Here is a 25,059-nt window from a genome sequence, read left to right as displayed (position 1 = left end):
AAAAAAAAGGACCTTTTCTTCAGCAAAGTATCTACTTTAGGGATATATCTGGCATTTCCCCCCTGATTGTTTATATCTTTCAGGAGAACTACTATAATTTAACCTAAATATATTTGTACTTCTTTTTCAAGGTGAGGACCAAGGATCATGTATTTGATAACGTCGGCCACCTTATCAGATACCATATGGATAACAGTTTGCCAATCATCTCTTCTGGAAGTGAAGTAAGCCTTAAACAACCAGTGAGAAAAGATAATAATCCAGCACTTTTGCATTCCAACAAATGACAGTATTGAAGCACCGTCACACTGATATTTCAAGAAACCCCATTTTGTATTAGGACACAAAGATAATTGAAACTTTGTTTGTAGATAAAATAGAGCACAAACTGTCAAGTGCATCTTTCCGAGACCATCATGGACCAGGTCCTCTATCAAATGAAGAACTACCAAAAATTGATCTTCAGTAATGAAAATCAGAAAAGAGGAAGAGGGTTGGTCATTTTAAAAGAAATTATATGTATGCACGGATGTCACTTTTTAAGGCCATATTGCATTGATCACAAGCTAAAAGCACAACTAAAATTTCACATGCTAACGACAACTTGAATGAACTGCTGGGGCAGTGGTATGTGCCTTTCAACTTGATAATTTGGGGACATTTTCATATTGGGAGATTAATTCTAAGTATCTTCATGTTCTATGACTACAGAACCATTTGCCAAAAAAAAAAAAAAAAAAAGCTTGCTACAAAAAATAAGCATTTTTCTTGAGCCTTATTGACTTTATTACATTTTCTGTTTAGTAGCGTTTTTCACTGCAATGTTAAAATAAATATGACATTGAATTTGAACTGTGTGGATGTCAGTGGAATCAAATCAAAAGCCACTCACGTGGCTGTCTGTTTCATTGGACCGTCCCATTTGCTGGTTAAAAGGATTGGGGCCCAAATTCTCTGGCCTAGCATTTCTCAGTGTTTGCTATTCAGACTGTTCAGATACAGCATGTGACAAGCTGAAGAGGCCAAATCTATCAGTCATTTCTGATTGCATTATATTCTTCCCCTCTTCCTGCTATAACAAAACAAAACAAAACAAAAAACAAAAAAACAAAAAAAACCTCATGAGTGCTTGGATTTAAAAGATGGCAAACAAAACCAGTATTCTTCATATTTACTATTCAAATTGGTTTCATTCTTAGTAAAAGTACAGAATTTTTTGAAATTATAGGAAAATTTCTTCTTGATTGGCTGACACTGAATCATAGTTTCTCACCTACATACATCCTTAGCACCTTGTATACATATGATCAGACAAAATGCAGAAAGAAAAAAAAACATATTGAATGAAGCACTTGGAAAGATTTGCCACATGTAGACCAACTGATAAACTAACAGAGTGATTAAGCATGGTGTACAGAAAAGCATGACGCTGAGGCTTATCAGTGTTACCTTCAGCAAGTTGCTGAATCTGTTTGGTTTCCAGTTTCCTTGGCAATAAAATGAGCTAAATGGGGTAGGGGAATTTGGAGGACTACTTCAGTCCTAACTTAGTACAAGTCTCTACAAAGCAAGTTTTTCATTTGTTCGAGGTCGTTATTGATAACCAGTCTGTACAGTTAAGGTAAAAAATTAAGCTTTTCTTCTATAGTCTGTGTCCATACTCACAGAATGAATGGCACACCTGAGATCAACATTCACAAAATTGAGACTCCAAACCATTTGGTCTAAAACATTGAAACTTTGGAATAATATAGGGAATGATGATAAAAGTGGATTTGGTTTGAGTAGCAGAAAACTACTTCTGTCCTTTTCTTGTCTTTGCAAGAAAAATGGTTTTTTTTTTGGTGTGTTTTTTGTCTGTTTTAAAAAATCTTGAGTTATCTGGATATTGCCTTAACTCCATTTCATTTTGGCTATGTAGATACAACTTAGTCTTTGTGATTGTGATATATTTGCTAAGTTTTAAATAAAACTTCTTTTGGATAGAAATCATTAGAAACCAAGCATACTCTAATATTTTACTGTAAAGGCTTATGATTTTTATTTCTACTGCCATTAAACTTTTTAGATGGATTTGTTTCCTTTTATACAACTAGAATTAATGTACTTTTCACCAATTTTCCATATACCTTAGGTCTTGATCATTTGTCCTTAAAAAGGGGATCAGCATGGGTATAGACATTAGAAATGTATGGGTAGTCTAACCACTTTTATCCGACACAGAGCAGGGCTGTGGTCTCAGTCTAGCTGAGCAGAGTATTAACTTGGTAGCAAGAGTTCCTGATACAAATAGATGCAATGACTGTAAATGGTGTCAGCAGTACACATGGATAATCAGTATTTGACTGTAATAGTATAGTAGTTAAATACGGTACTTAAAAATACCACAGACACAGTTAAAACAAAAGGAAACAATAAAAGGAATGTCTGCATGCTATTTTAATCTCACATTCTTTATCTGTCTTAAAGTGGAAATCCATTTGCCTACAAATACCTGTAAATGACTTTAAAAAATAAATGATTATTGCTTTGTGACAATTGACAGAATATGTCTGATGTTTGGGATTTGGAAACTGTCATTTGTAAAATGTATCAGGGAAACACATTGATTCAATCAAACTGGATAATTCAAGGTGAGTTTAATAAAGAGACTATTTACAAAGGTGTGGACAGAGTTTAGGGAAATCAGGAGGGAGAATGCAGTGCCCTGGGGCCAATTAAGGGAAAAAGGGAAAGAACAGCTAACCGAATCTGGAGAGGGAGCTATGTGCAAGGGCTGCCTTTTAGGAGCTGTGCCCTGTAGTGGAGGAATGCAGTCAGCCCTGCTGACTCAACTAAGAGGCAGTGAGGGATATTAATAACCCAACATTCTTCTGTTCCCCCTATTTCCTGCTGGGATTGTCCACTGGCCCAAGCAACTTGAAGACAGAGAGCAAGGGAGCTCCTTGATGCAGTTCTGGAGGTCAGCCTCCTGGGAACAGAGAGGATGGAAAAGACTAGAGGGGGAGATCTGGAAGGGCAAATAAATGGAGTACATCCAGCACAGAGGACTTTGAAGAGAGTCAAGCTTCTAAAAGCATTAGAGTGGCTTTGGGTTAGCCAGGAAGGCAAAGCTAATTTGCAGAGAAATAAGTACAGATTTTCAGGTAACCATAAATGAATTACAGCAAAAATGTCAACTTGTTATTATTATTAAAACTCAAGCTGTATTTTGAAGCATTGGTTATTTCGCTCAAGAACAACTTCAAATGCATTTCAATCTTACAGAGATCCTTTTAATCCCACCTTCATGTTTCTTGCAATTCCTTCTACTAATTTTGCCATTTTATTACTTGTAATTATATATGGAAAAGTAACAAACCTGACCCTGTTACCTTTTATGATTGGAATTATAGACCGACAAAAATTATAATATGAAATCACTATGTCAAACATATGTGAAATATAACATCTGCATCTGTGGAAAAGATTTAAATATCGACATATTAGTGTTCCAAATGAATTGTCTGTAGTTTGCCATAGTCTTACTAATGGGACAAGTGGTTTTAGTCTGTGAATGAAAGAGAATTTATCATTACAGACTCTGAAAACATCAAAAGAATAATAGGGGAATGCCACACACAGTTCTACACATATAAATTTGACAACAACTTAGATGAAATAGACCAATTCCTCAAAAAGTACAAACTACCGCAATTTAGCCAATTTGAAGTTGATCATTTGAATAACTTTATAACTATTATGAAAACTGAATTCACAATTACCTCCCCAAAAGAAATTCCAGGTTCAGATGTTTCATTGGAGAATTCTATCATTTGAAGAAATAACATTAATACTATACAATTGCTTCCAGAAAATTGAAGTGAAGGAAATACTTCTCTATTCATATTTTGAAGGTAAAATTACTCTGACATCAAAACTGACAAAAACAGCAAAAAAAAAAAGAAAACTACTGATGAAATCTCTATGAATATGATAAAAAATCATTAACAAAATATTATCAAGGAGTATTCCCCAATATATAAAAAGAATTATGTACCATAATATGACTAATTAAGGTTAATTCCAGGAATACAAGGCTAGTTCAATGTTTGAAAATCAATCACTGTAATCCACTATATTAAGAAGCTAAAGAAGAAAAACCACATGATATCAATTGGTGCCGAAAATGCATTTGATGCAGTTCAACATCAATTTATGATAAAAATTCTTAGTAAACTAAAAATAAAGACCATCTACAGAGGCCATGCCTGGTGGTTCACACCCATAATCCCAACACTTTGGGAGGCCAAGGCAGGCAGTCGCTTGAGCTCAGGAGTTTGAGACCAGCCTGGGCAGCATGGCAGAACCCCATCTCTACAGAAAATTTTAAAAATATTAGCTGGGTGTATTGGTATGCACCTGTAGTCCTAGCTACTCAAGAGGCAGAGGTGGGAGGATCACTTGAGCCTGGGAGGCCAAGACTGCAGTGAGCCATAGCTGTGCCCTGGCACTCCAGCCTGGACAATAAAGTGAGACCTTGTCTTAAAAAAAAATCTACAAAGAAACTACAGCTAACTAATATTATACTTAAAATCATGGCCTGAGTCATTTCCCTCTAAAATCAGGAGCAAAGCAATGATATCTATTATCACTATTCTTGTGAATATAGTACTGGAAGTTCTAGCCAGTGCAATAAGACAGGAAAAGGAAATAAAAGGTATACAGATCAGAAAAGAAGAAATAAAACTGTCCCTATTTGCAGATAACCTGATTGTTTATGTGCAAAATTCCAAGGATCTACAAAAACCCTCAAAATCCCCAAATTCAAAAAATGACCAAAAAATCCCTCCTAGAACTAAGTTCAGCAAAGCTTAGAGGATACAAGATAAACATACAAAATTAAATTGCATTTCTATATATTAACAATGAACATATAGACACAAAATTAAAAATGTAATACTATTTACAGCTGCTAAAAAGGACATGCATGTAAACCTAACAAAATATGTACAAGACGCACACTGCAAATGACAGAATGCTGATGAAGGAAATCAAAGAAGATCTAATAAATGGAGAGCATACTGTGTTCATACATTACAAACTTCAATATAAGAAAGATGTCAACTTCCCCAAATTGATACACAGACTTCCTGTCAAACTTTCAGCAAGATTTTTATAAATATAGATTATTCTAAAATGTATGTGGAAAGGCAGAGGAAATAGAATAGCTAAAACAATTTTAAAAAAGAACAAGGTGGGAGGAGTCATCTGATTTTAAGACATTATATCATTTTAAAGACTGTATTGATGTTGGTGGAGGAATAGATACATAGGTTAATGGAACAAGATGGAGGACCCAGAAGCAGACCACTCAAATATGTCCAACTGATTTTTGACAAAGATGCAAAGCAACTCAATAGATAAAGGCTAGCCATTTCAACAAACGGTGCTTGTGATAGCTAATACTGAGTGTCAACGTGATTGGATTGAAGGATGAAAACTACCTCAGACCCCCATGTGTACTCTAGTCCAATAAGCCATAGTACTTAGAAACACAATGGAAAATAATATTTTTACATTTAAAAGCTGTTTCACACAATCTCTCTTTTGTTTTGCTTTTTTTTGCCACAATCCTGAGAAGTGGGTATTATCATCCCAATTTTCAGGTAAGGACTTTGAGGCTTTTGAGTGTTAAATTGTTATGGACAATGCTAGTAGATAGGAGAGCTGGGACTTGAACTCAGATCTTCTTACTCTAAGTTCTGTGTTCCTTTGAGGATAGTATTCCTTGATGATAGCACTTTGGATAGCACTCCTGTGGTGGCATTGCTTTGACCTGATAGCTTTGACACCAAAAAGGAGGAAAAAGGAGAAATGATGGTTTAGCTTTACTTTTATAAATGCTTGTTAGTGGGAGGGACCCCATCTCATCAATAATGCGACATTTTCCCTTGAAATGTCTCACCCAGCTCATAGGTGTGCCCATTTAAAACATGCAAGGCAAACATGGAGCAAACGTTTCACAAATAACCTTTCGTCCCGCATTTGAGATCTTTGGCAGTTTTACTTTCTTCCCCCACATTTGCCTTTGTTATCCCAGAATGCCTCTGTCTGCTTGTGTTTCTTCAGATGTGCACACCATTACCTGACCTCTGTAGAATGCCTTTCCTATTCTCCCAGGCTTAAAGCTCTTCTATGGACTACCTCCTTCCTGCCTTCTTCTCCAGACTTACCTCTAAATTTAAGATTCCTGCACTTTTGCTGGTCTGGCCTTCAGATTTCACTCATGCCAATCAACTGGCCTGTTGAGCTCTCTCCTTCTCTTCTTCCTCGAACCTGCCTTGATAGATTCATCCCTAGGTGTTCACTTTCCCTAGAATTATTGCCTATTCTTACTACGCTTAGTAAACATTTTTTGTTATTATTTATCTTTCTATGTAAGGACCTTGTAACTCAAAGTGTTGGTACCTTGAGCATAGGAGTCCTACCCTGCACCTAAGCTGGGACTTAAACAGGATACGTGGTCAAAGAAAATTTAGTCGAATATATCCTTAACTCCACTAAAAACCATTTTTAGAGGCATGGCAAGATGGGAGGTTGATTTATTCTTTATTTTCCCTCTTTGTCACATATATACTAGGTTCACTAAAGTATTTTGTATGTAGTGATGAGCTCTGGGTTTGGAGATAAAGGACCTGGTTTCAAATTCTGTCTGCCTTGTATTAGCTGTGTAGCCTTGGACAAGTCACTTAATTTATTTTTATGTAAGTTTCTTCAACTGGAAAATGGGGTAGGAATACCTAGGCCCCCCACAGTGTTGTAGTGAGAACCGAATGAGATAATGCTTGTGAAATAATTTACCAATCTGTAAAGCACTGTGTAAAGGATTATAAACACTGCCTCCTCCTGTGTTTCCCCTGACACCTTTTATGCTTTCATCCTTCTAAGAAGCAGTTGTTTGTGCATGGGGATCACCTGGCATTCTTGTTGCAGCACTCCATTATAACCCTCAGCACAGAAGTTTGCCAATCGACTTCAGTGGGATGTGAGAAGTGAAAAGTGCATTTGATTCTCACTAAGATGCCTTGGGTCGGATTCAACAAATGCCATTTACTTGAATGCCTTTTATTTGCTTTTAGTGCCCGCCCCCCCTGCCAAAATCTTCATCTATTTGTTCATTTGTTCATTTATTCATTTTCTCATTTAATGTAATTGTTTTGAGTGCCTACCAGGGTCATGAAACATGTTAGATACCCAAGAAGTAAAGTGAGTACTTCAAGATATTCACATTGTACTAGTGTAACAGACACACAAAAACTTATAGTAGATATAAGAACTATAATAGGATATATAGGATACACTGTGTACAGAGGTAGGAAAGATCATTTCTGCGAAGTGAGGGAGTGTGTATCATGAAAGGCTTCAAAAGAGGTGATAGTCTATCTCGAAAACTAAGTAGGAGGAGAACTAAGGTAGAGGCAATGCAGGTGAAAGAAACAGCTTTCACAGCAGGTGAAACAAAAAAAGCGCTCTGGGAACCATTGTTAGCTCAGCCTGTGATTTCATTCATTCTATTACAGTGGATTAAATTACCTGTTATTTGCCAAACTCTATACCAGTTTATGGGGTTACAGGGGTCAGTGTAGGCATGGGGGTGGATGGTGAAGTAGCAAAGGAAAACTAGCCACATTATGAAGAGCCTCGAACAGCCATTTTACTCCACGCCAGTACACATGGGAAAGAGTTGAAAGGATATGTGAACCTGCTGCCACCAATTCCTTTATTATTCACTGGAACTGTTTCAGCCAGAGAAGATAGACACAGTACTGGGCTTCACTGAAGACTGGGTGGCGCTGTCTTTAGGGGCAGGTTAATAATATACACCTAAGGGACAAGAACACTTACACCCGAGGAAATTAGAATAGTGAACAGACACGTGGACAAATGTGCCATCTTATCAGTTTAAAGAAGCAAAAATGTAAACAAAGCGGCACCTAGTAAGATAGAAGACAAAGCAGAACATCTAAGGCTGTTAGGTAATGGGGAAGCAGGTGCCTTAGAAAACAAGAAGGGCAAATGCAAAAAACCTCTAAGGCAAGAGTTCGGTGGGGAATCTGCGGGATTCTGTGTGCTGAAGCGTAGGAGGCACGAGTCACCTCTGCAGTCTCCGCTACCAAAGGGGCAAGGGGTCCCGGTAAGGCCGGTGCACCCTGGCGGAAGGTAGCGGGCAAAGCGCCTCGGCGTCTCTAGGCAACCGATCAGCCCGCCCACTCCAGAGTAACTTCCTCGTAATTGGCTTACGAATTCACCAATGGACGCACAGGGGGAGCTTCCCGCCACCTCTGGCGCCCGCTTTCAAACAGCCGTACTTTGCAACTGCGGGCGGACTTCTCAACCAAGCTTGAGGAAGGCGGAGACTTCTGCTTCCTCGCTCTGCCCCGAGCCGGCACGGCTCCGCCCACCGGGCGAGCTTCTAGTCGGCGATTGAAGGAGGCGACTGCTCCTTAAGGGCCTCCGCCCCGTGGGTTCGGTTGTGACTAGGAAGGCGCTAGTGGACTACAACCAGGGTAAGGGGGTTTGCTAGAAGTTGGTCTTCCGCCAGGGCTAGAGTTTCCTCGCGGTAACAGCCTCCGTGGCCTCTGGTGAGTTCTGATTCACGGGTGGGCTTGGACCTGGGGTTAGAGGAGTTGCGGGGTCCTCGGGATCCTGGCTGAGGGTTCCCCGGGGGCTGACCTGCCCTCTCCCCAAATCCCGCGGTGGTGGACTGCCCGCAAGTTGCGGGCTCAGCTTTTACCTTTAACGTGTCATTTAGACCTCTTCATTCCTCCAATATCCTATTTAGAAGCGACATGGGAAGCCCGCCTCGTTTCCAAACTGCTGGGGTCGCCCCGAGACCCTACTCTGCGGACCCCGCCTTGGTCACCCTGGCGTTACTCCTGGCTCACAGTAGGTGCTGTGTGCACGTGTGTTGACCGAGTACAAGTGATGCTGGCACCCAAAGCCAGCAGTCCTGGGTTATGGGCCCCGTGTGGCTTTGGTCATGTTTGTAGTGCTGTAGCTGACGCCAAACAGTTCCTCAAGGTCATTCGCTTAGCCTGTGGATGCCTATTGTGTATTAGCATTACTCGCTCCGCTCTCTGAGCAACTCAAATCAATTTGTCCAAAGTGCTGTCATTAGCACTGATCACAAGATGTTGTGATCATTTGTTTATATGTCTATTTTCTTTCCCTCCATCACGTCCCGTTAAACTTTGTAATCTTGAACAGTGCTTGGTAAATTGTTGAATGAATGAATAGGGCGCCTCCACCAGGTGTTGCAAGTCTAAACTGAGCTGTGTGCTCTGGCTATTTCCATTCTAGAAGGCGAGTTATGTCAGCAAGTAAGTAGAATTTCCCAACTCCCAGTGCAATTCTTAGAGACCCCTTTTGTGGGGGTTTATAACCCTTTCTATATCGTAGTCATGAACTCGAGTCTGATTTAAGCCTGTTATCACCATATACCTTCATAGTGCGTGACAATGAACATGCACTCCCGAGGCAGGTGAATGCGCTCAACTAAAGAGAAGCTGAAGTAGAAGCCATAAGAAAAGCATAAGACATACAGTCTGAAAGTGCAAAGGAGTGGCTTATTCTATGGGGGAACAGGCTTGGAAAGGCATCTTGAAGGAGGGTGGCATTTTTGTTCCATAGGAAGTTGCATTATTTGAAGTGACATTTCTCATAGGCTGCACACTCACCTTTTCTCAGATATGCGGAATCCTCTTTATTCCCGTAACCTCTTCGGTAGCTGTCAGACTCCTATTCATCAGTAATCATGTCATAATAATAATAAAACGAGAATGTATTGATTGGTACATAGTGCTAATTACTTTACATGTATTATCTTGTGAATCCTCAGAATCAATCTTTGAAGTAGGTATTATTTCTACCCCCATTTCATTAACGAAGAGGCAGAAACGGTTTGCTCAAGACTGCACTGCTGATAAATAAAAGAGCCAGAATTGAGTTCAGGTTGTCTGAATGAGTGCCCTCATTCTTAGAGCCAGTTATAGCCATATTGTGTCCTTTAAGATTTATTTCTAATCTAAAAGCTCTTTTTTTCTGTAAAAATTCTCTAAACTATCCTTTCTTCTTAGGAAAAGTTAATTTGTGCTTTGTACTTTCATCTACTACGGAATTTATTACAATATGTTATTGTAACTGTTTATATCAGTGGCTCTAAGAGAGGATGAGCAGAGACAGTGAGCTCCTCATGGCTGGTACCATGTTTTAGATGTATCTAGGATGTGATCTGGAACACAGTGGGTATTCAATAAAATTTTATTGAAATAATGAATTCCTATAAGGTAACATGCCTGTATCATATTCAGTCAACAAATATTTGTTATGTGCCTACCATGTGCAAGCGGGTAGATACATTTTAATTCTGCCTTCAGGGTGCTTATAGTTTATTAGATGAGGTGAAAACAATACTACTTTTGCTTTGTAATCTTTTGTCTAAATAAACACTGATTGGTTTTGTTGCAAGGAGGGCAGAGAAAATCAGGGACAACGAAAGAAATGCTGGGTCAGAGCATCCATCTGAGTGTAACAACAGGACATACTTTTTGTAGTCTTGTTAAGGGTTCAGAAAAAGTTATCTAGGAAGAAAGTCTACCAGACTGCTACTGAAAAAGAAAACCAAAACATACTGTACACTTATTCTGCATCTTGATTTCTTAAGTGGTCAGCCTTGAGTCAATAGATATAGAAAATTTTCATTATTTTTACTAGTGGTATAGTATGACAAATTCAAAAATAATTTTACTAGTGCAAATGTTCATTTTCAATATATTAATTTTGATAGTTTTCAAGATGGTTTAGCAGTTCATATTTTCACCAGCAACTCATGAGCCATACAAAATACAAAATAGTCACCACTGGTTGATAATTTTTTTTTTTTTTCAATCTAGTGGTTGTTGAAAGTGGCATATTGTTGTTTAAATGACACTTTTTTGAAACATCACGAGCTTAAGCATCTTTTCAAACTAATTGATTTACACTTTTTAAAATAAATTGTCATATCAGTCGCCCAAGTTTATATTGGATTGTCTGTCTTTTTAAGAATTTTATGTTGGGACTTTGTGAGGTGCTTTGCAAATATTTTTCTGATTCTTATTTTTCTGGACTTTGTTAGTGATGTATTTTTTCTTTTTTTTCTTTTTCTTTTCTTTTCTTCTTTTGGGGATGGAGTCTCGCTCTGTTGCCCAGGCTGGAGTGCAGTGGTGTGATCTCGGCTCACTGCAAGCTCCGCTTCCCGGGTTCACGCCATTATCCTGCCTCAGCCTCCCGAGTAGCTGGGACTACAGGCGCCCACCACCACGCCCGGCTGATTTTTTTGTATTTTTGGTAGAGGCGGGGTTTCACCATGTTAGCCAGGATGGTCTCGATCTCCTTACCTCGTGATCCTCCCGCCTCGGTCTCCCAAAGTGCTGGGATTACAGGCTTGAGCCACAGTGCCTGGCTGTATTTTTTCATACACAATATTTGACTTGTTAATGATGTCTTTTGCCTTAAACAAAGTTTTGTTTTTTTGTGGTTAGGTTTCCATCACATTTTTCTTTATGGCTTTTGGGTTTGCTATCTTGCTATTTTTTTTTTTAAAGCTGTCTCTTTTGCTGTTCTGAATATTATACTAAAGTCTCTGGTAGCAGTGATAATGAGTGGTGATTAATAAGTTAAAGTATTAGCTTTTATTTTAGTCTCATTTAAAATATGTATTACCTTTTTAGTATATATATTTTTAACCATGTAAGTTGATCAGATTTCTCTTTATATCTGAAATCATTTCTTAAAGCCTTTCATAGTTTATAGTTCTCATAAGGAAAACTTACACCTTTTTTTCTTCAGTGGGGGAGACTTTGGTAATACCGTGTTTTGGATTTAAAATAACATTAAAGATATATGCTTTGATATTTTACATTCTCTTTAAAAACAATAACGTAAGTATTCGTTATCTGAGAAAAAGTAGCTCTGTATTTAAAATTATTAGTAGCTACATTTTTAGCAATAGGCTCTTATAAATCTTAATGTTCTTTTTCAATAATCAACATCAGTTGATGGCAGGTTAATAAAGGATTGGAACCAACCTCCTTTCTCTAACTTCAGGAGAAATTAACCCAAATTCCGTATTTTGTCTTGTATTTGTATTTAAATGAAAGAGAGGTAGAAGACACAGAATTCAGAAGCAGAAAGGATTTTTTCTGCCTGGAGGATTCAGGAATGTCTTTAAGGTCCAGTTTAATTTCATCTCTTTTAAGGAGATGGGATTTAATTGGGCTAGTATTTTCATTATTCATATATAGTGTTCTCTACGCTATTAAGTCCATTTGCAATAGTAGAAAAAAAATCTAGGGACTTGTGATTGTGTGTTTTTTCTCACCATTTCATATTATAGGCTCTTTACCATACTCATATCTTCATCTTATGTTGATATACAAAAGGCATCTTATAGATGGACTTAGATTTATTTTCCTCAATATGCATGTCTCTTCCCCCTTTAGCCCTGGCACAAGGGTAGAAGGGAGTAGGTGTGGTCTGAGAAGCAGAGGCTGGAGGGTTTTAAGTTGATGTAAAGAGTCTGAGTTGATATGAGTTGAAAGGGACGGGTTGGGTGTAAGGACCAGAGAGGAAGGGATTAGAAGGTAGACAGCAAATTAGAGGTTGGCCAAGAAACATAACTCAGTCTTTGAAAAACAAAAACTTGACATAGGGGGATTTTCACCACTGAAATTCATGTGTGTTAATCTTTAATACCATATTCATCTAGTCTAGCTTGCACATTTTCTTTTCACACTTTAATATCTACAACATAGACTGCATCCTAAAATTAATGTTATGTCATAATTTGATTGCCTACATCTTGTTCCTTCTGCTACAAATGGAACTGCATCATAGAATCAAAGACGTCTTAGATCTGATGAAATGGGGTATTGTCTACTCTAGAGCTTCCACAAAAGTTTGTGATATAGTTCTTACCTGTTAAGATGAGGGAGCTAAGTTCTTTATGGTAAAATGCATTTGGATTGCTGGGTCTCTATGCTTCTGATTTTACTTCCAATTTAATGACATTTTAGAGCTTGAAAGATGTAGTGAATGAGTTGTGGCTCAGGCTCACATCCAAGTGTGTTTCATTGGCATGAATGACAGTGGACTGAATGGAGGGCAGTGTTAGGCCAGGTAATTGATGACACCTGCCTACTTTTTTTTTTTGTTGGGATTGTTCAGAGCTTTGAAGTTCTAAGGGGTTTATGTGTAGTGTCAGGATCCCTAAGTATAATTTAAATCAGCAGCAGCTTTTTTGACCGTAAGTAGTTGAAAACCCATTTCCTGCTGCTGCTTCTGCCGCAGCAGTGACTGCTCCCCAGGGAACTCTTGCTGTTGCTTTTGGAATTGGAAGTCCACAGTGGTGGAGCTTCACAGCCTTCACTTCTGTTTTTCCTGAGTGTATTGCCAGAACCTGATTTTATCAAGCTTAAGAGGAGGACATTTAAGACTTATATTTTGTTGCGCACTCTATGGCATTTACTGAATTGTAAATGGTTTCTGGGTAGCAGTTACTCATGATTTAGGGGCCCTCTTCTTGTAAAGCATGATATTTGGATTTCTGATATTAAAAAAAAAATGAAGCAATTAGGGTACTGCCTGTTCCATGTTTAATATATCACATTTGAAATTTTGTTTGAGCTTATAAGATTTTTACATTTGGCACATTTCTAGTTTATTACTATTGTCATTTTTTATGTGGACAAAAAATCTTACTGTTTTAACTTATACTTTTCAGACCACTAGAAAGGTCTATTCATAGTTTTATTACCGATTTGCATTTTTTTCTTTTCCATGAATTGCTGTCATATAGCTATTTTCTATGAATCGCAATTATTTGTATTGGCCATAATGGAGTTATACATATGTTCTCCCAGTCTGTTTCTGTCTTTTCACTCTGTGTATGTATGGCATCTCTTATGTAGTTTGTTCTGGGGAGATTTTATGGAATATTCAGAAACCAAACATCTTCCCCTTCCCACAGGATGACCATGTCATTAGACTTTGGCAGTGTGGCACTACCAGCGCAAAATGAAGATGAGGAATATGACAAAGAGGACTATGAAAGAGAGAAAGAGGTAAGTTGTTAAAAAAAAAAAAAAAAGAGAGAGAGACCCTAAACCCAGTCTTTAACAAGTTTTATTTCTTGATCAAAAGTATATCATATTGTGTCATTTTGAAGGGATTTGGATTTTTTTTTTTTTTTAAAAAACAACCCTAAACTCTGCTTGCTATTTAGACTGAAAAGGTGGGTAAGTGGAATGCTTCTGTTTTTGAGGCAGGAATAAAACACAACGTGAATAATGCCATCAGATAAATGGTTAAATTTTTCTTTTCATTTAGGAGGTAATAGTAGACTTTGGAAGTGGCAGGTTAGTTTCTAGGTGCTTGTAACATTGCCATGAATAAGTCTGACAAGGCTCTTTGCTTTGGGTAGTTTACATCCTAGTGGGATGGCAGACAATAAGCAAGTAAACAAGTGAGTAAAGTAATTTGAGTGAGTGATAATATATCATTGATAAATGACAGGAAAACAAACTGGAGTGCTATGAAAGCAATTGGTAGGGGATTGCTGTAGATGGGCTGGTGAGGGAAGGTCTGTGGGAGGAGGCAATAGTTGAGCTGAGACTTGACTTATGAGAAGGAACCAGCTATGCCGAAGCCTGACGAAGAGCAGTCTAGGCCAAAACACCAAAGACTGTAAGCTGGGAAGTTGGGAAGAGACCCGTGTATCTGTGGCGCAGCCAGAAGGCCATGGTATTGGGTACATATAAGCCAGTGCTGGGTGGTGGATGTGGCTGTCAGATCATGGAAAGCCATGATAAGGTGTTTGTATTTTATTCTTAGAGCAATGGGAAGCCAGTGGAGGATTTTAAGCAGGGAAAAGTGATATCATATTTTTGAAGATCTTTCAGAAGGCTGCATGGTGAATAGATTATAGAAGGAAAAGAATAAAAGGGAGAGACCATATTATTTATATATAAAGTGTTTAGCAGAATATGTGGCACATAGCAAGTGTTCAGTAAATGGTGGCAATAGTAATAGCAGCAGTAGTAGTGTTATTGGTGGAAGTCAAGTTAGTTGTTTTGGTTGTTTTTAGTGTAAGTCAAATTTCTTGATTATCTGTGATAAAAGGCTTCTTTTGTCCTGACACTATTTTTTATATGACCCATTTTCCAACATGTAAAGAAATCTTTAATAGTTTTTGGGGACCATTAGTATTAATAGGAAGCAAGGAATAGGGTCAGTTGACCGTTGTTCATGTGACTGGTGGTAGAATTATGGCAGAGATAGAAAGCTGGCAACTTGCTGGATTTGGTTCATAGACAGGTATTGTCTTTTAAAAAATTGAATCTGTATTTGAAGATTCAAAAATTTTATGCAGCACTGCAGATTCTCTGGCTTATCTAAAAAACATCCAAAGCTCTGGCCACACCTGGCCTGTATTTGCACATGGCAGCAGGCGGGCTGGAGCTGAGCAGTGGCTCTCCTTCCCCAGCTGGCCACGGTCCCCACTTCTCACACAGACATGGGCTTATGCACTCAGACCTGCCTGCTTCACTCTGGTAAATTCTCTGCCAGGTCCCTGAGGGCATTTGAGTTTATGACCCTGGAGAGGGTTTCTGGATTTTGGCAGGGCTCCTCACAACAATTGTTGTGGCAAGGATGGGAATGAGGATTTTCTGTTACTTTGAACCTGCAGCATGAGGTTTTCATGACTGGGCTTGGATAGTTGGCTGGGGTTTAGCCACTGGGATTCTTGAGAGGGTCAGTTTAAGTAATCACTACTGTAAAGAAGAAAAAATATTTTGACAGGTGATTTTTCATTGAGAAATATATTAGAGAGATAGGTAGAGTGTTAGAGCTTACTGCCAGTGTATTGTGTGGTTAAAATTTTAGAGGGAATACTAGTCAAGGAGGCAATGAATTCTAGATAATATAGAAAATAGCTATTTGAGATCACTTCTTTGATAGATTGTACGCTGGGATAGGGAATTTCAGGGGAAAAGTTGTTCTTGAAAGATCAAGTATCTAAGAATGAGTATTTCCAGCAGAGTGGAAGGATATATAGCTAAATTGGCTCTAACATGATGATTATGGTTAAATTTGTAAAAAACTTCATGCTAATAAAAATATTTTTACTTTAAAAAATAATTGCTGCAAGGAAAACAGATTAGAGGCTAGAGAGGTTCAGCTTTTAGTGACAAACTTCAGAACTGTTCACAAATCTTCAGCTGTATGTATACTTTGTCACTACAAGTTAAAGTAATAAATTGGGTGGTCAAACCCAAGCTTGCATGTGTATCTAGAAGGCTTTTTAACTGTCTCAGTCTTCCTGACCCAGCAATAGCCGAATGGCTCACAGCCTTAAGAGATTAAAGAAAAAAAGCTGTTTTTTCCTGTCTACCTGGTTGGTAGCTTTGGGACTGCGGCTTTGGGATTGTGGCTAGGTTATAACTGTTAGCAGTGGGCTAATGCATATTGCTTTCTCTACTTAGTGAATCACTTTGTGTTCAATTCGCTGACGTGGGAGGAATGCCTTTATCCCTGATGATGTGCTATAAGGCTTACCAGGCATACCGCATCTGACTCATAGTCTATCCTGCTAAGGGTTTGTGAGAGCCTCTCTTGGTACATGGTTGGATAGTCCTGATTTTCACTGTCTGGGATGAAAGGCCAGTTGCTAATACAGCATGTTTTTCCAAGCTGTGTTTAATTTTGTTGCTTTGGTGCCAGTTGGGATTTTGTCCACATGTGCCCATATCCCAGTGAATACACCATTCCAACCTTCATGCCATCCTAATGAGCAGCTTTACAATTATGATTTAGCCTTTTCCATTTCTATTCTCTCCACTGTTAGCATTGAAGATCAAATGGAGAAAGTGCCTTTAACATTCAGAAAAAGGAAAGGATTTAGTAAATACGTTATTCAATATTTAGAGGATATTTAGACCAGTGGATCTCAAGCCAGAGACCATCACGAATAGACTCATATTTTGCAAAAAACCCAAAAAGCCAAAAAAAACAAAAAACAAGCAAACAAAAAACAAGAATTTTGTAAAAAAAAAAGTCCTATAATCTATTTCTAAAGTGCTGCAACTCTTAATGGTACATTAAGTTGGTCCACTGTGGGTCAAGGCATAAATGCATGGTAGAGAGGTACATAAACCACAGCTTCTCACAGTGTTTTAACTGAAACTCCATCTCTTATAAATAGTTGACAGAGCAGATTAAGGTGCAGATCAGCGAGGGTGATGACATCATAGAGATATGTATCATGTCGGTTAATATCCATTAATTGTCACACATTACTTATGTTTCTCCTAACTTACTGGAGGACATTACTTTCTGATTGTACTCTTGAGAGCTGCTGATAATACTTGTCGTTCTTGCTAAGGAGGAGATCTCATCCAAAGCAAACTTTTCTTTATAAAGCTGTCCCAGAAAATAATTCAGAAGCTCTTGTATTAACTCATTCATAATGTAACGATGTGACTTTGCAAAAATACTCTTCACTTAAAGTCACTATACTTGTGATTGCACAGTCAGATATTACAGAGATAGTTTTTTTTTTTTTTTTTTGAGATGGAGTCTCGCTCTGTTGCCCTTGCTGGAGTGCAATCGTGCAATCTCGGCTGGTGCTGCCTCCCGGGTTTGAGCGATTCTCCTGCCTCTGCCTCCCAAGTAGCTGGGATTAGAGGCATGGGCCACCATGCCTGGCTAATTTTTTTTGTATTTTTAGTAGAGACGGCGTTTTGCCATGTTGGCCAGGCTGGTCTTGAACTCCTGACCTCAGGTGATCCAACTGCCTTGGCCTCCCAAAGTGCTGGGATTACGGGCGTGAGCCACCGTGCCCAGCCCCAGATAAAGGTCTTTTTGTAATAGGAATGCTTGTTTTAAGCCTCTTAGTTGCTGGTAAAGCCACAGCTTAAAGAAGATTGCCATTTTGGACTCTCACAGTCAGCTGGAGTAGACGTGTACTTTCTGCAGTGTCACCAGAAGTAGCTCTGTGGTGGTTGTTGGTTCTAGATAGTAAAATTATCTGTTTATGTGTGTATATGTTCTGGAGCTGGTGATTTGGGGCAGAAATACTTGGTAATCTATGATATCAAGATAGTATTTGCTGATGACGGGTCATTTAGTGATGACATCTTTGAAAATGATCTTGAGTAGAAAGGTAGATGTTTTAAGTAGCAGGTGGCAGATAGAAGCTTGCACCTGGCAATACTGACTTGGTTTCTATATCGGTACTTCTCTAATAGAATAATAAAGCTCCATTGAGCTTGGCATCACGTATTTTAGAGGCAAGGTTTCCATTGTGTAGCCTTTCTTCCACTTTTTTTTTTTTTTTTGAGACGGAGTCTCGCTGTGCCGCCCAGGCTGGAGTGCAGAGGCTGGATCTCAGCTCACTGCAAGCTCCACCTCCCGGGTTCACGCCATTCTCCTGCCTCAGCCTCCCGAGTAGCTGGGACTACAGGCGCCCACCACTAATGTTTTGTATTTTTAGTACAGACGGGGTTTCACCGTGTTAGCCAGGTGGTCTCGATCTCCTGACCACCCTTCTTCCACTTTTTAACTGCCTTGTTTGATGTAATTACGGAAACATTTCGATATTTTGTTTCCACTAGAGGGAGTTGTAAAGCTAGTATTTGTTTACATTTAGCGTGTATCCATGAAAGCATTATTTAATAATTCATAGTTGAAAATATCAGAATCTTTTTAGACGTGTACTAAGAGGTCACCTGCTCAAAGGGAATATGACCGTTAGGTATTCCATTTGCTACTCTTTCTCTTGGGAGAAGATTATTGTATGGTTTGTAATTTGAGGCCTCTTGCCTTCATGAATATTGAGGATTATAGGCTCTGAAGATAATCTGTTTAGTTAATTTAAGTTGAAAATCCTAACAGAAGGTTTACATGTTCTCTGTTTTACATTTGCCCCTGAATGTAGGCTTTTGTATGTTCTACGTGGGTTATTGCAAAGTGTTTTGTTAACAAAGTTCTTTGAGTAAAATGCTCTTTTTTTTTCTTTTTAAGAAAGAAATATGTGAAGTAGAAAGGGAGAGGAGTTTATAGAATGATTCTGAATTTATTTCAAGTGAAGCTTTACAGTGGTAAATTATCTTTTTTATAGGGAAGGTATCTGTTAAATTTTTAAACTCAGTTAATGCACAGTAATATCCTGTTGAGATTGCTGCTTGCAGCCAAAAAGCAGTCTGATGAATTTTAAATTAATGACTAGTATTAAGTCTTATCATTTATAACGATTGTTATTTCTGTTCTTGAATCTGTATTTGGAGGTTTGATAGATCTTTAATAAGGAAAATTTATAGTTTCTAAATTTCTCTATTTGGTAACAGGTAACATGCATAACTAGATATGGCAATTTTGTGTTTTATTGCACAGGGTTCAGTGACCAAAAAGCAATTTCACAGTGTATATGAGGAGGGCACACTTTGATCCTGGGAAATGGAAACACTGGAGGATGGATTTTATTCCTGAATGGCCTTATTTAGGACGACTTCATTTAGCTTTTCTCAGCCCTGAAACTTATAGAAGCCAGGGAATATGACCCGGCTATGCCAAAGAACTTGATGGATAAATTTTTTGAAGATGAATTTTAAAATGTTAGCATATATGTAAGATATCTTGCAAGACTCTAAATGCTCTAGGGATGATTTTGCTAGTTGATGTTTATATGTGGATCCAGAAGCATTTTGATTAGCTGATTGCTTATACTCAAATTCATTTTTCTCTGTGGATGCCAATTTTGTAGTGTCACAAAGCTACAATAACTGCTGAATTATTATGTAGTTTTTTTGTTTTTGTGTGGGGGAATAAAAGGCACCCCTGAATTTTAAGGCTGTATACTTGAACCTCACTGAAGATTTAGAAAAAAATATTCTTTCTGTTCAGAAGTCTTTACTTAATATAGGTATAAAAGATTTGTTTTGTTTTATTTTTCCTTGTGTAACATGTGGGGGTAGTCTTTTGCCTTAAAGCAGTGATGCATGATTATAGACAACAAGTGGTACTACTTTTAAAAGACTTCATAGATGCGATTTTTTTCTCTAGTGCATTTGTGTCTTTGTGGAATTGCTTTGTTACCTTTCATTTGAGGCATGTCATATACAAATATGTTGATCTGTCCTGTTTTGTTTTTCATATTGTGTCTTTTGTATTTCTTGTTTTTTATATCTCTCAGTCAACTCTGATATGGCTAATTCTCAAAATGATTTTTCAAGTACCTTGCATGTGGAGGTGAGCAATACAATACATGAGGGTCTTGCGTGTTCATGTTAGCATTAAACAGATTTAAAGATGAAGATAACTTTTCATTGAAGAAAGTATCTTTCTCTTGTTGCATCTTTAAAAAAAAAATGGATTGAGAAAACCTTAAAAAAAAAACCCATCCAGTGAATATGAGAAATAAATATAGATGAAGAAGTATTCCCACCCATGTGGCTCCAACATACTCTATTCCGATTTCCAAATTTTATTTCACCAAAGCTCAGTTAAGAATTTGGGGCATTCCTTTCAGACCTCCCATAAAATATATTTAACTTTTACTGTACATATTTTGTTTAAGAAAGTTTTTCTTTTTTTTTTTTTTGTAATTCTTAACATTATACTCAGATATGTTTTATGGCCACATTTCATTTCTTTTGTATTAATGACAGGTAAAGTGGAAAAAAAATAACCTGCTATAGACCAGGGAGCATCTCATTTTTTTTTTTTTCCTGAAAGGTTTTACAGAGTATTTAAGGTCTTTAAAATCCACTTGCATAATGTTATGGGTTTGATTTATGTACTTTGGAGGGATGTAATCAAGTTGTTAATTAAACTGGTGCTTACTTTCTTAAAGAGAAGTAATTAGAAACAGTTTCCCAAAAAAGTATTTAGTAACATAATATTTGATCTTCTAATTGTTACTTAATTTAAGATATATATATAATGGGATTTTTAGGGTAATATTATTATATTGGGTTTTGAAGAAAGACAATTGTAGATAGTTATGGAAATCCTAAAAGTTACTGAATTATGTCTTACAGAATAGCTGATTTATTCATCTTTTTATCATATTTGAAATTTGAATGAATTAACTTTGTCTGTCTAGTTTATATAATAAGCAGAATGCTAAAACTGATTTTTTTTCTAGAAAATAATAGAGATAAATCAAATATTTAATATCAGGTGTAGTGTTATGCTTTTGCATGTGCTATCTATAGAAAACAGTCTTCCAACTCTTCTTTTACGCAGATGTTGTATGAGAGCAGAGTATTGTGTATCTTTTCATCTTTGGAATTAGATCTCTACTAATTAGTGACTCCCCCGGGTTTCCACGGGTTTCTACATTATCAGAGCATTTAAGGGCTTCTAGGCCACCTGCTGCTGCTGCTGTTCTCATCACCTGGCCAGAGTGCATCTGGCTACTCACATTCCCTGTGGGACGTCTAATTGACAATTCCCCAGGGTCTGATTACTGGTAAAACAGCATTCTGAGACTTAGTCTGCCTGCCCTGTGATAACATAATACGTTGATTGTACCATTATTGTGACTTGCTGTGTTTCCACAAAAAGGTTTTTTAATTCTACTGTATGTGTATTTAAATCTTAGACCTTTGTTTAAAAAAAAAAAAAAAGGCTTCTGATATAAATCCTAAAATTATGCGTTCCCCTTTACCCAAGTGAAATGATGAATATAATTTGTGTGGTACTTAAGAAGTTAGTTAAAGGAGGGAATTACGAACTTCTTTGACCTCTACAGTAAAAACCCACTCGTTCCAAGGCAGCTTTGGCTTGGTGTCTCGTGTTTAAGTTGGTGTGATATTGATGCAGCCCTTTTGACTCAGTTGCAGCAGTTACTCACAGACCTTCCCCATGACATGCTGGATGACGACCTCTCCTCTCCCGAGCCCCAGTATTCGGACTGCAGCGAGGATGGCACAGACAGACAGTAAGCAGCTGAAGGCACTTTCACGTGTATATTGCAATTCTATAAGTCTTTTTCTTTTGATGAAGATTAATAATTACATGATTATAAAATTATAAATTGATTCTTAAAATTTTGGGTGAAGGTTGGAGGGAAAAATGTTAAAATCTTGGGGTTCTTTGTGTTATCTATGTACAAATAAATGATAGGCTTTAAATCGAAAGTATTCCTTTTTCTCAAGACCACATCATCCTGAGCAATTGGAGATGAGCTGGAATGAGCAAATGCTGCCCAAATCTCAAAGTGTAAATGTAAGTATCTGGTGTGATGGTGACGTTGATGAGGGTGGGAATGGATCTTCGTGCTTTTGTTTTACTCTTGTTATCTAATAGGACTATAATGAAATTCAGAGTTCATATGCTGGAGAAAAATGTGGCAATGTCTGGGAAGAAAACAGAAGTAAAACTGAAGACCGACATCCTGTGTACCATCCTGAAGAAGGTGGAGATGAAGGTGGAAGTGGTTATAGTCCTCCAAGTAAATGTGAACAGACTGATTTATATCACCTTCCTGAAAACTTTAGGCCGTATACCAATGGTCAGAAGCAGGAATTTAATAACCAACCAACCAATGTAATTAAATTTTCAGATCCTCAATGGAACCATTTTCAGGTATTGTAAAAACTTGACTTTGAGGAACTTGTGTGTGTGCACACACATTTGCGTGATGTTTGTATGTGTTCAGGAAATGTATGTGAGTGCAATGGTAAGGTGATGTAACCACACAAAGTTCTGAGAGGGCACTTATGCAGGTTTATGGTGAATTAGTCATGGTATTTTCTGTTTACAGTCTAATACAATCATGATCTTAAGTCGGAAGTTTAAAATAGAGGCTCTTTGGACACAGTTGATTAAACATTAAAAGTTAAGTCTGCCAAAGAATAACTGTCCTCGTTTACTGCTGCTTCTACCACTGCACTGTGCTTTAGTGAGAAGCTATGTTCAGGTCTCTTATTGTAGTTTTTAAAGCAGTAATTCTGGGTAGGTGACATTTAATTTCCTCAGTTTTCTTGCTTACCACTCATAACAAATTTTAGGTTAAACACGTCAAAGCTGGTATCTGTTTTGTATGGTGATATAACAGCAGACAGGATGAATGTGAAGGAAAAAACAAAAAACCTTGTTTTTCCTGTGGGAGAGTTTAATGAAGTAAGACCTCAGGATATAGTTAGTTGCTTCTTAGAATTTCTCGATGACAGCAAATACCTCAACAGCTAGTCTGTGTCACGCAATGACAGGATGGATTTTTTAGGGCTGTTAAGTTGTTATTTTCTCTTAATTCTATCTCTGTAGAGTGTTACTCATCCCATAAGAGTTACCGAATATTTATTAGTTATGAGGCACCGTATTCCATGTTCATGTTATTGAATATGTGCATTCTTATGTTCCCAAGATATTGGCATAATCTAAATCATTTGTAATAAAATATTTGTATATAGTCTTATTAGAATTCTTGGGTTTTATTCATAAAATTGCCTTCATTGTGTGCTCAAAAGTAGAAGTTAGTTGTCTATAAATTATGTATTGCAGACTTTTAATTAATATTGTTAAATAACAATAAGTGCTACTTTTGAGCAGATATATATGTGTGTGTGTGTGTGTATAAAACTTTGTAACTGTACCAAAAGTAAGTTCTGTAACATAAAATTTAGGTGTCTAATTCAGATAATTTTGGAAGAAAAGGCCAAATCTTGTCAGTTTCATTTGTTATCTATAATAGCAATTTGGTTCATCACAGGGTCCCAGTTGTCAAGGTTTGGAACCGTATAATAAAGTGACATATAAACCTTATCAGTCTTCTGCCCAGAATAATGGCTCACCAGCCCAGGCGATAACAGGAAGTGACACATTTGAAGGCCTGCAACAACAATTTTTAGGAGCTAATGAGAGTAGGTATCAAGTTTATATTTATTTTTTAATACCACATAATTGGGGAAATTTGAACACACAGTGAATATATGAGCACATTCAAGAATTATTATTTTTTGAGTATGACATTAGAATTGTGCTTGATATTTCAAAGAGCACTTATTTTTAGAGATATATACTAAAGAATATTTATGAATAAACTGACATGAAGTCTAGGATTTACTTTAAAATAATATGCTATTGAGGGGTAATGTTGGGTGGGAATATAGATGGAGCTGAATTGGCCAGGAGTTCATAATTGTTGAATCTGGGAAATGGGTTTACCTAGATTCATCATATTATTCTCTTTACTTTCTTATATATTGGAAATTTTCCATTAGGAAAAGTTAAAAGACATTTTCTCAACTTTATATTTCAGTCATTCTAGTTTAAGTCTTTTCTCCTCATTTGTATAGTGGTTAGTATCCTCACCTATCATACAGGAGACCGGGGCTCATTTGAAATTTAAAAAAAATTTAAAAAGACTTTTTATGAACTTTATATATATTTTTTTGACTGAAGCCTAATTTGGAAAATGAAACATAGTTTTCAGTCTCAGATTTTTGACTATATAGACGTGCAATTTAATACATCAGCACTATCATCAACTTTTTTGTTTTGATTTTAGTTTTTAGTGTAATAATTAGTCAACCCTGATACAAATTACTTTATATTCAGAATTACTTAGATATCAGGTTCAGTCGTGTGACATTTGCCAAATTTTTTTTTTGTATAGTATGTATATAAATATGAGAATGAAAAAAGTGCTTATAGCTGCTAGAGAATTTTGAGATGCAATGCTAGTATCAAAAAACAAAAATCCCGGCCGGGCGCAGTGGCTCAAGCCTGTAATCCCAGCACTTTGGGAGGCCGAGACGGGTGGATCATGAGGTCAGGAGATCGAGACCATCCTGGCTAACACAGTGAAACCCCGTCTCTACTAAAAAAAAATACAAAAAAATTAGCCGGGCAAGGTGGCGGGCGCCTGTAGTCCCAGCTACTCGGGAGGCTGAGGCAGGAGAATGGCATGAACCCGGGAGGCGGAGCTTGCAGTGAGCCGAGATCGCGCCACTGCACTCCAGCCTGGGCAAC

General features: G+C 37.6%; 2 protein-coding genes across 18 annotated transcripts in view; both read left to right on the top strand.

Annotated features, from left to right (window-relative positions):
• Positions 1 to 2,542, top strand: part of SHC4 (SHC adaptor protein 4) — a 141,783-nt gene extending 139,241 nt beyond the window's left edge. For 2 of the 3 annotated variants that reach the window (XM_073995769.1, XM_073995768.1), the window contains one exon: positions 132 to 849. In XM_073995769.1, coding sequence (XP_073851870.1) covers positions 132 to 287 — 156 coding nt within the window. In that variant the 3' untranslated portion in view covers positions 288 to 849. Of the gene's footprint in view, positions 1 to 131 lie in introns of all 3 variants that reach the window. The other variant, XM_005559499.5, reaches the window with a different exon arrangement.
• A 5,963-nt stretch (positions 2,543 to 8,505) lies between these two features.
• Positions 8,506 to 25,059, top strand: part of CEP152 (centrosomal protein 152) — a 73,750-nt gene continuing 57,196 nt past the window's right edge. For 7 of the 15 annotated variants that reach the window (XM_065547912.2, XM_015452804.4, XM_005559495.5 and 4 more), the window contains exons 1-6: positions 8,506 to 8,624; positions 14,051 to 14,144; positions 21,921 to 22,024; positions 22,242 to 22,311; positions 22,393 to 22,671; positions 23,798 to 23,948. In XM_065547912.2, the coding sequence (XP_065403984.1) occupies positions 14,052 to 14,144; positions 21,921 to 22,024; positions 22,242 to 22,311; positions 22,393 to 22,671; positions 23,798 to 23,948 (697 nt within the window). In that variant the 5' untranslated portion in view covers positions 8,506 to 8,624; position 14,051. Of the gene's footprint in view, positions 8,625 to 8,829; positions 8,929 to 14,050; positions 14,145 to 21,920; positions 22,025 to 22,241; positions 22,312 to 22,392; positions 22,672 to 23,797; positions 23,949 to 25,059 lie in introns of those variants that run through there. The other 8 variants (XM_073995766.1, XM_073995763.1, XM_005559491.5 and 5 more) reach the window with 4 other exon arrangements.

The sequence above is a fragment of the Macaca fascicularis genome, chromosome 7 (genome assembly GCF_037993035.2).
Source record: "Macaca fascicularis isolate 582-1 chromosome 7, T2T-MFA8v1.1".
Taxonomy (NCBI): Eukaryota; Metazoa; Chordata; class Mammalia; order Primates; family Cercopithecidae; genus Macaca; species Macaca fascicularis.
The sequence above is the reverse complement of the archived record's forward strand: the minus strand, read 5'-3'. Positions and strand labels throughout refer to the sequence as shown.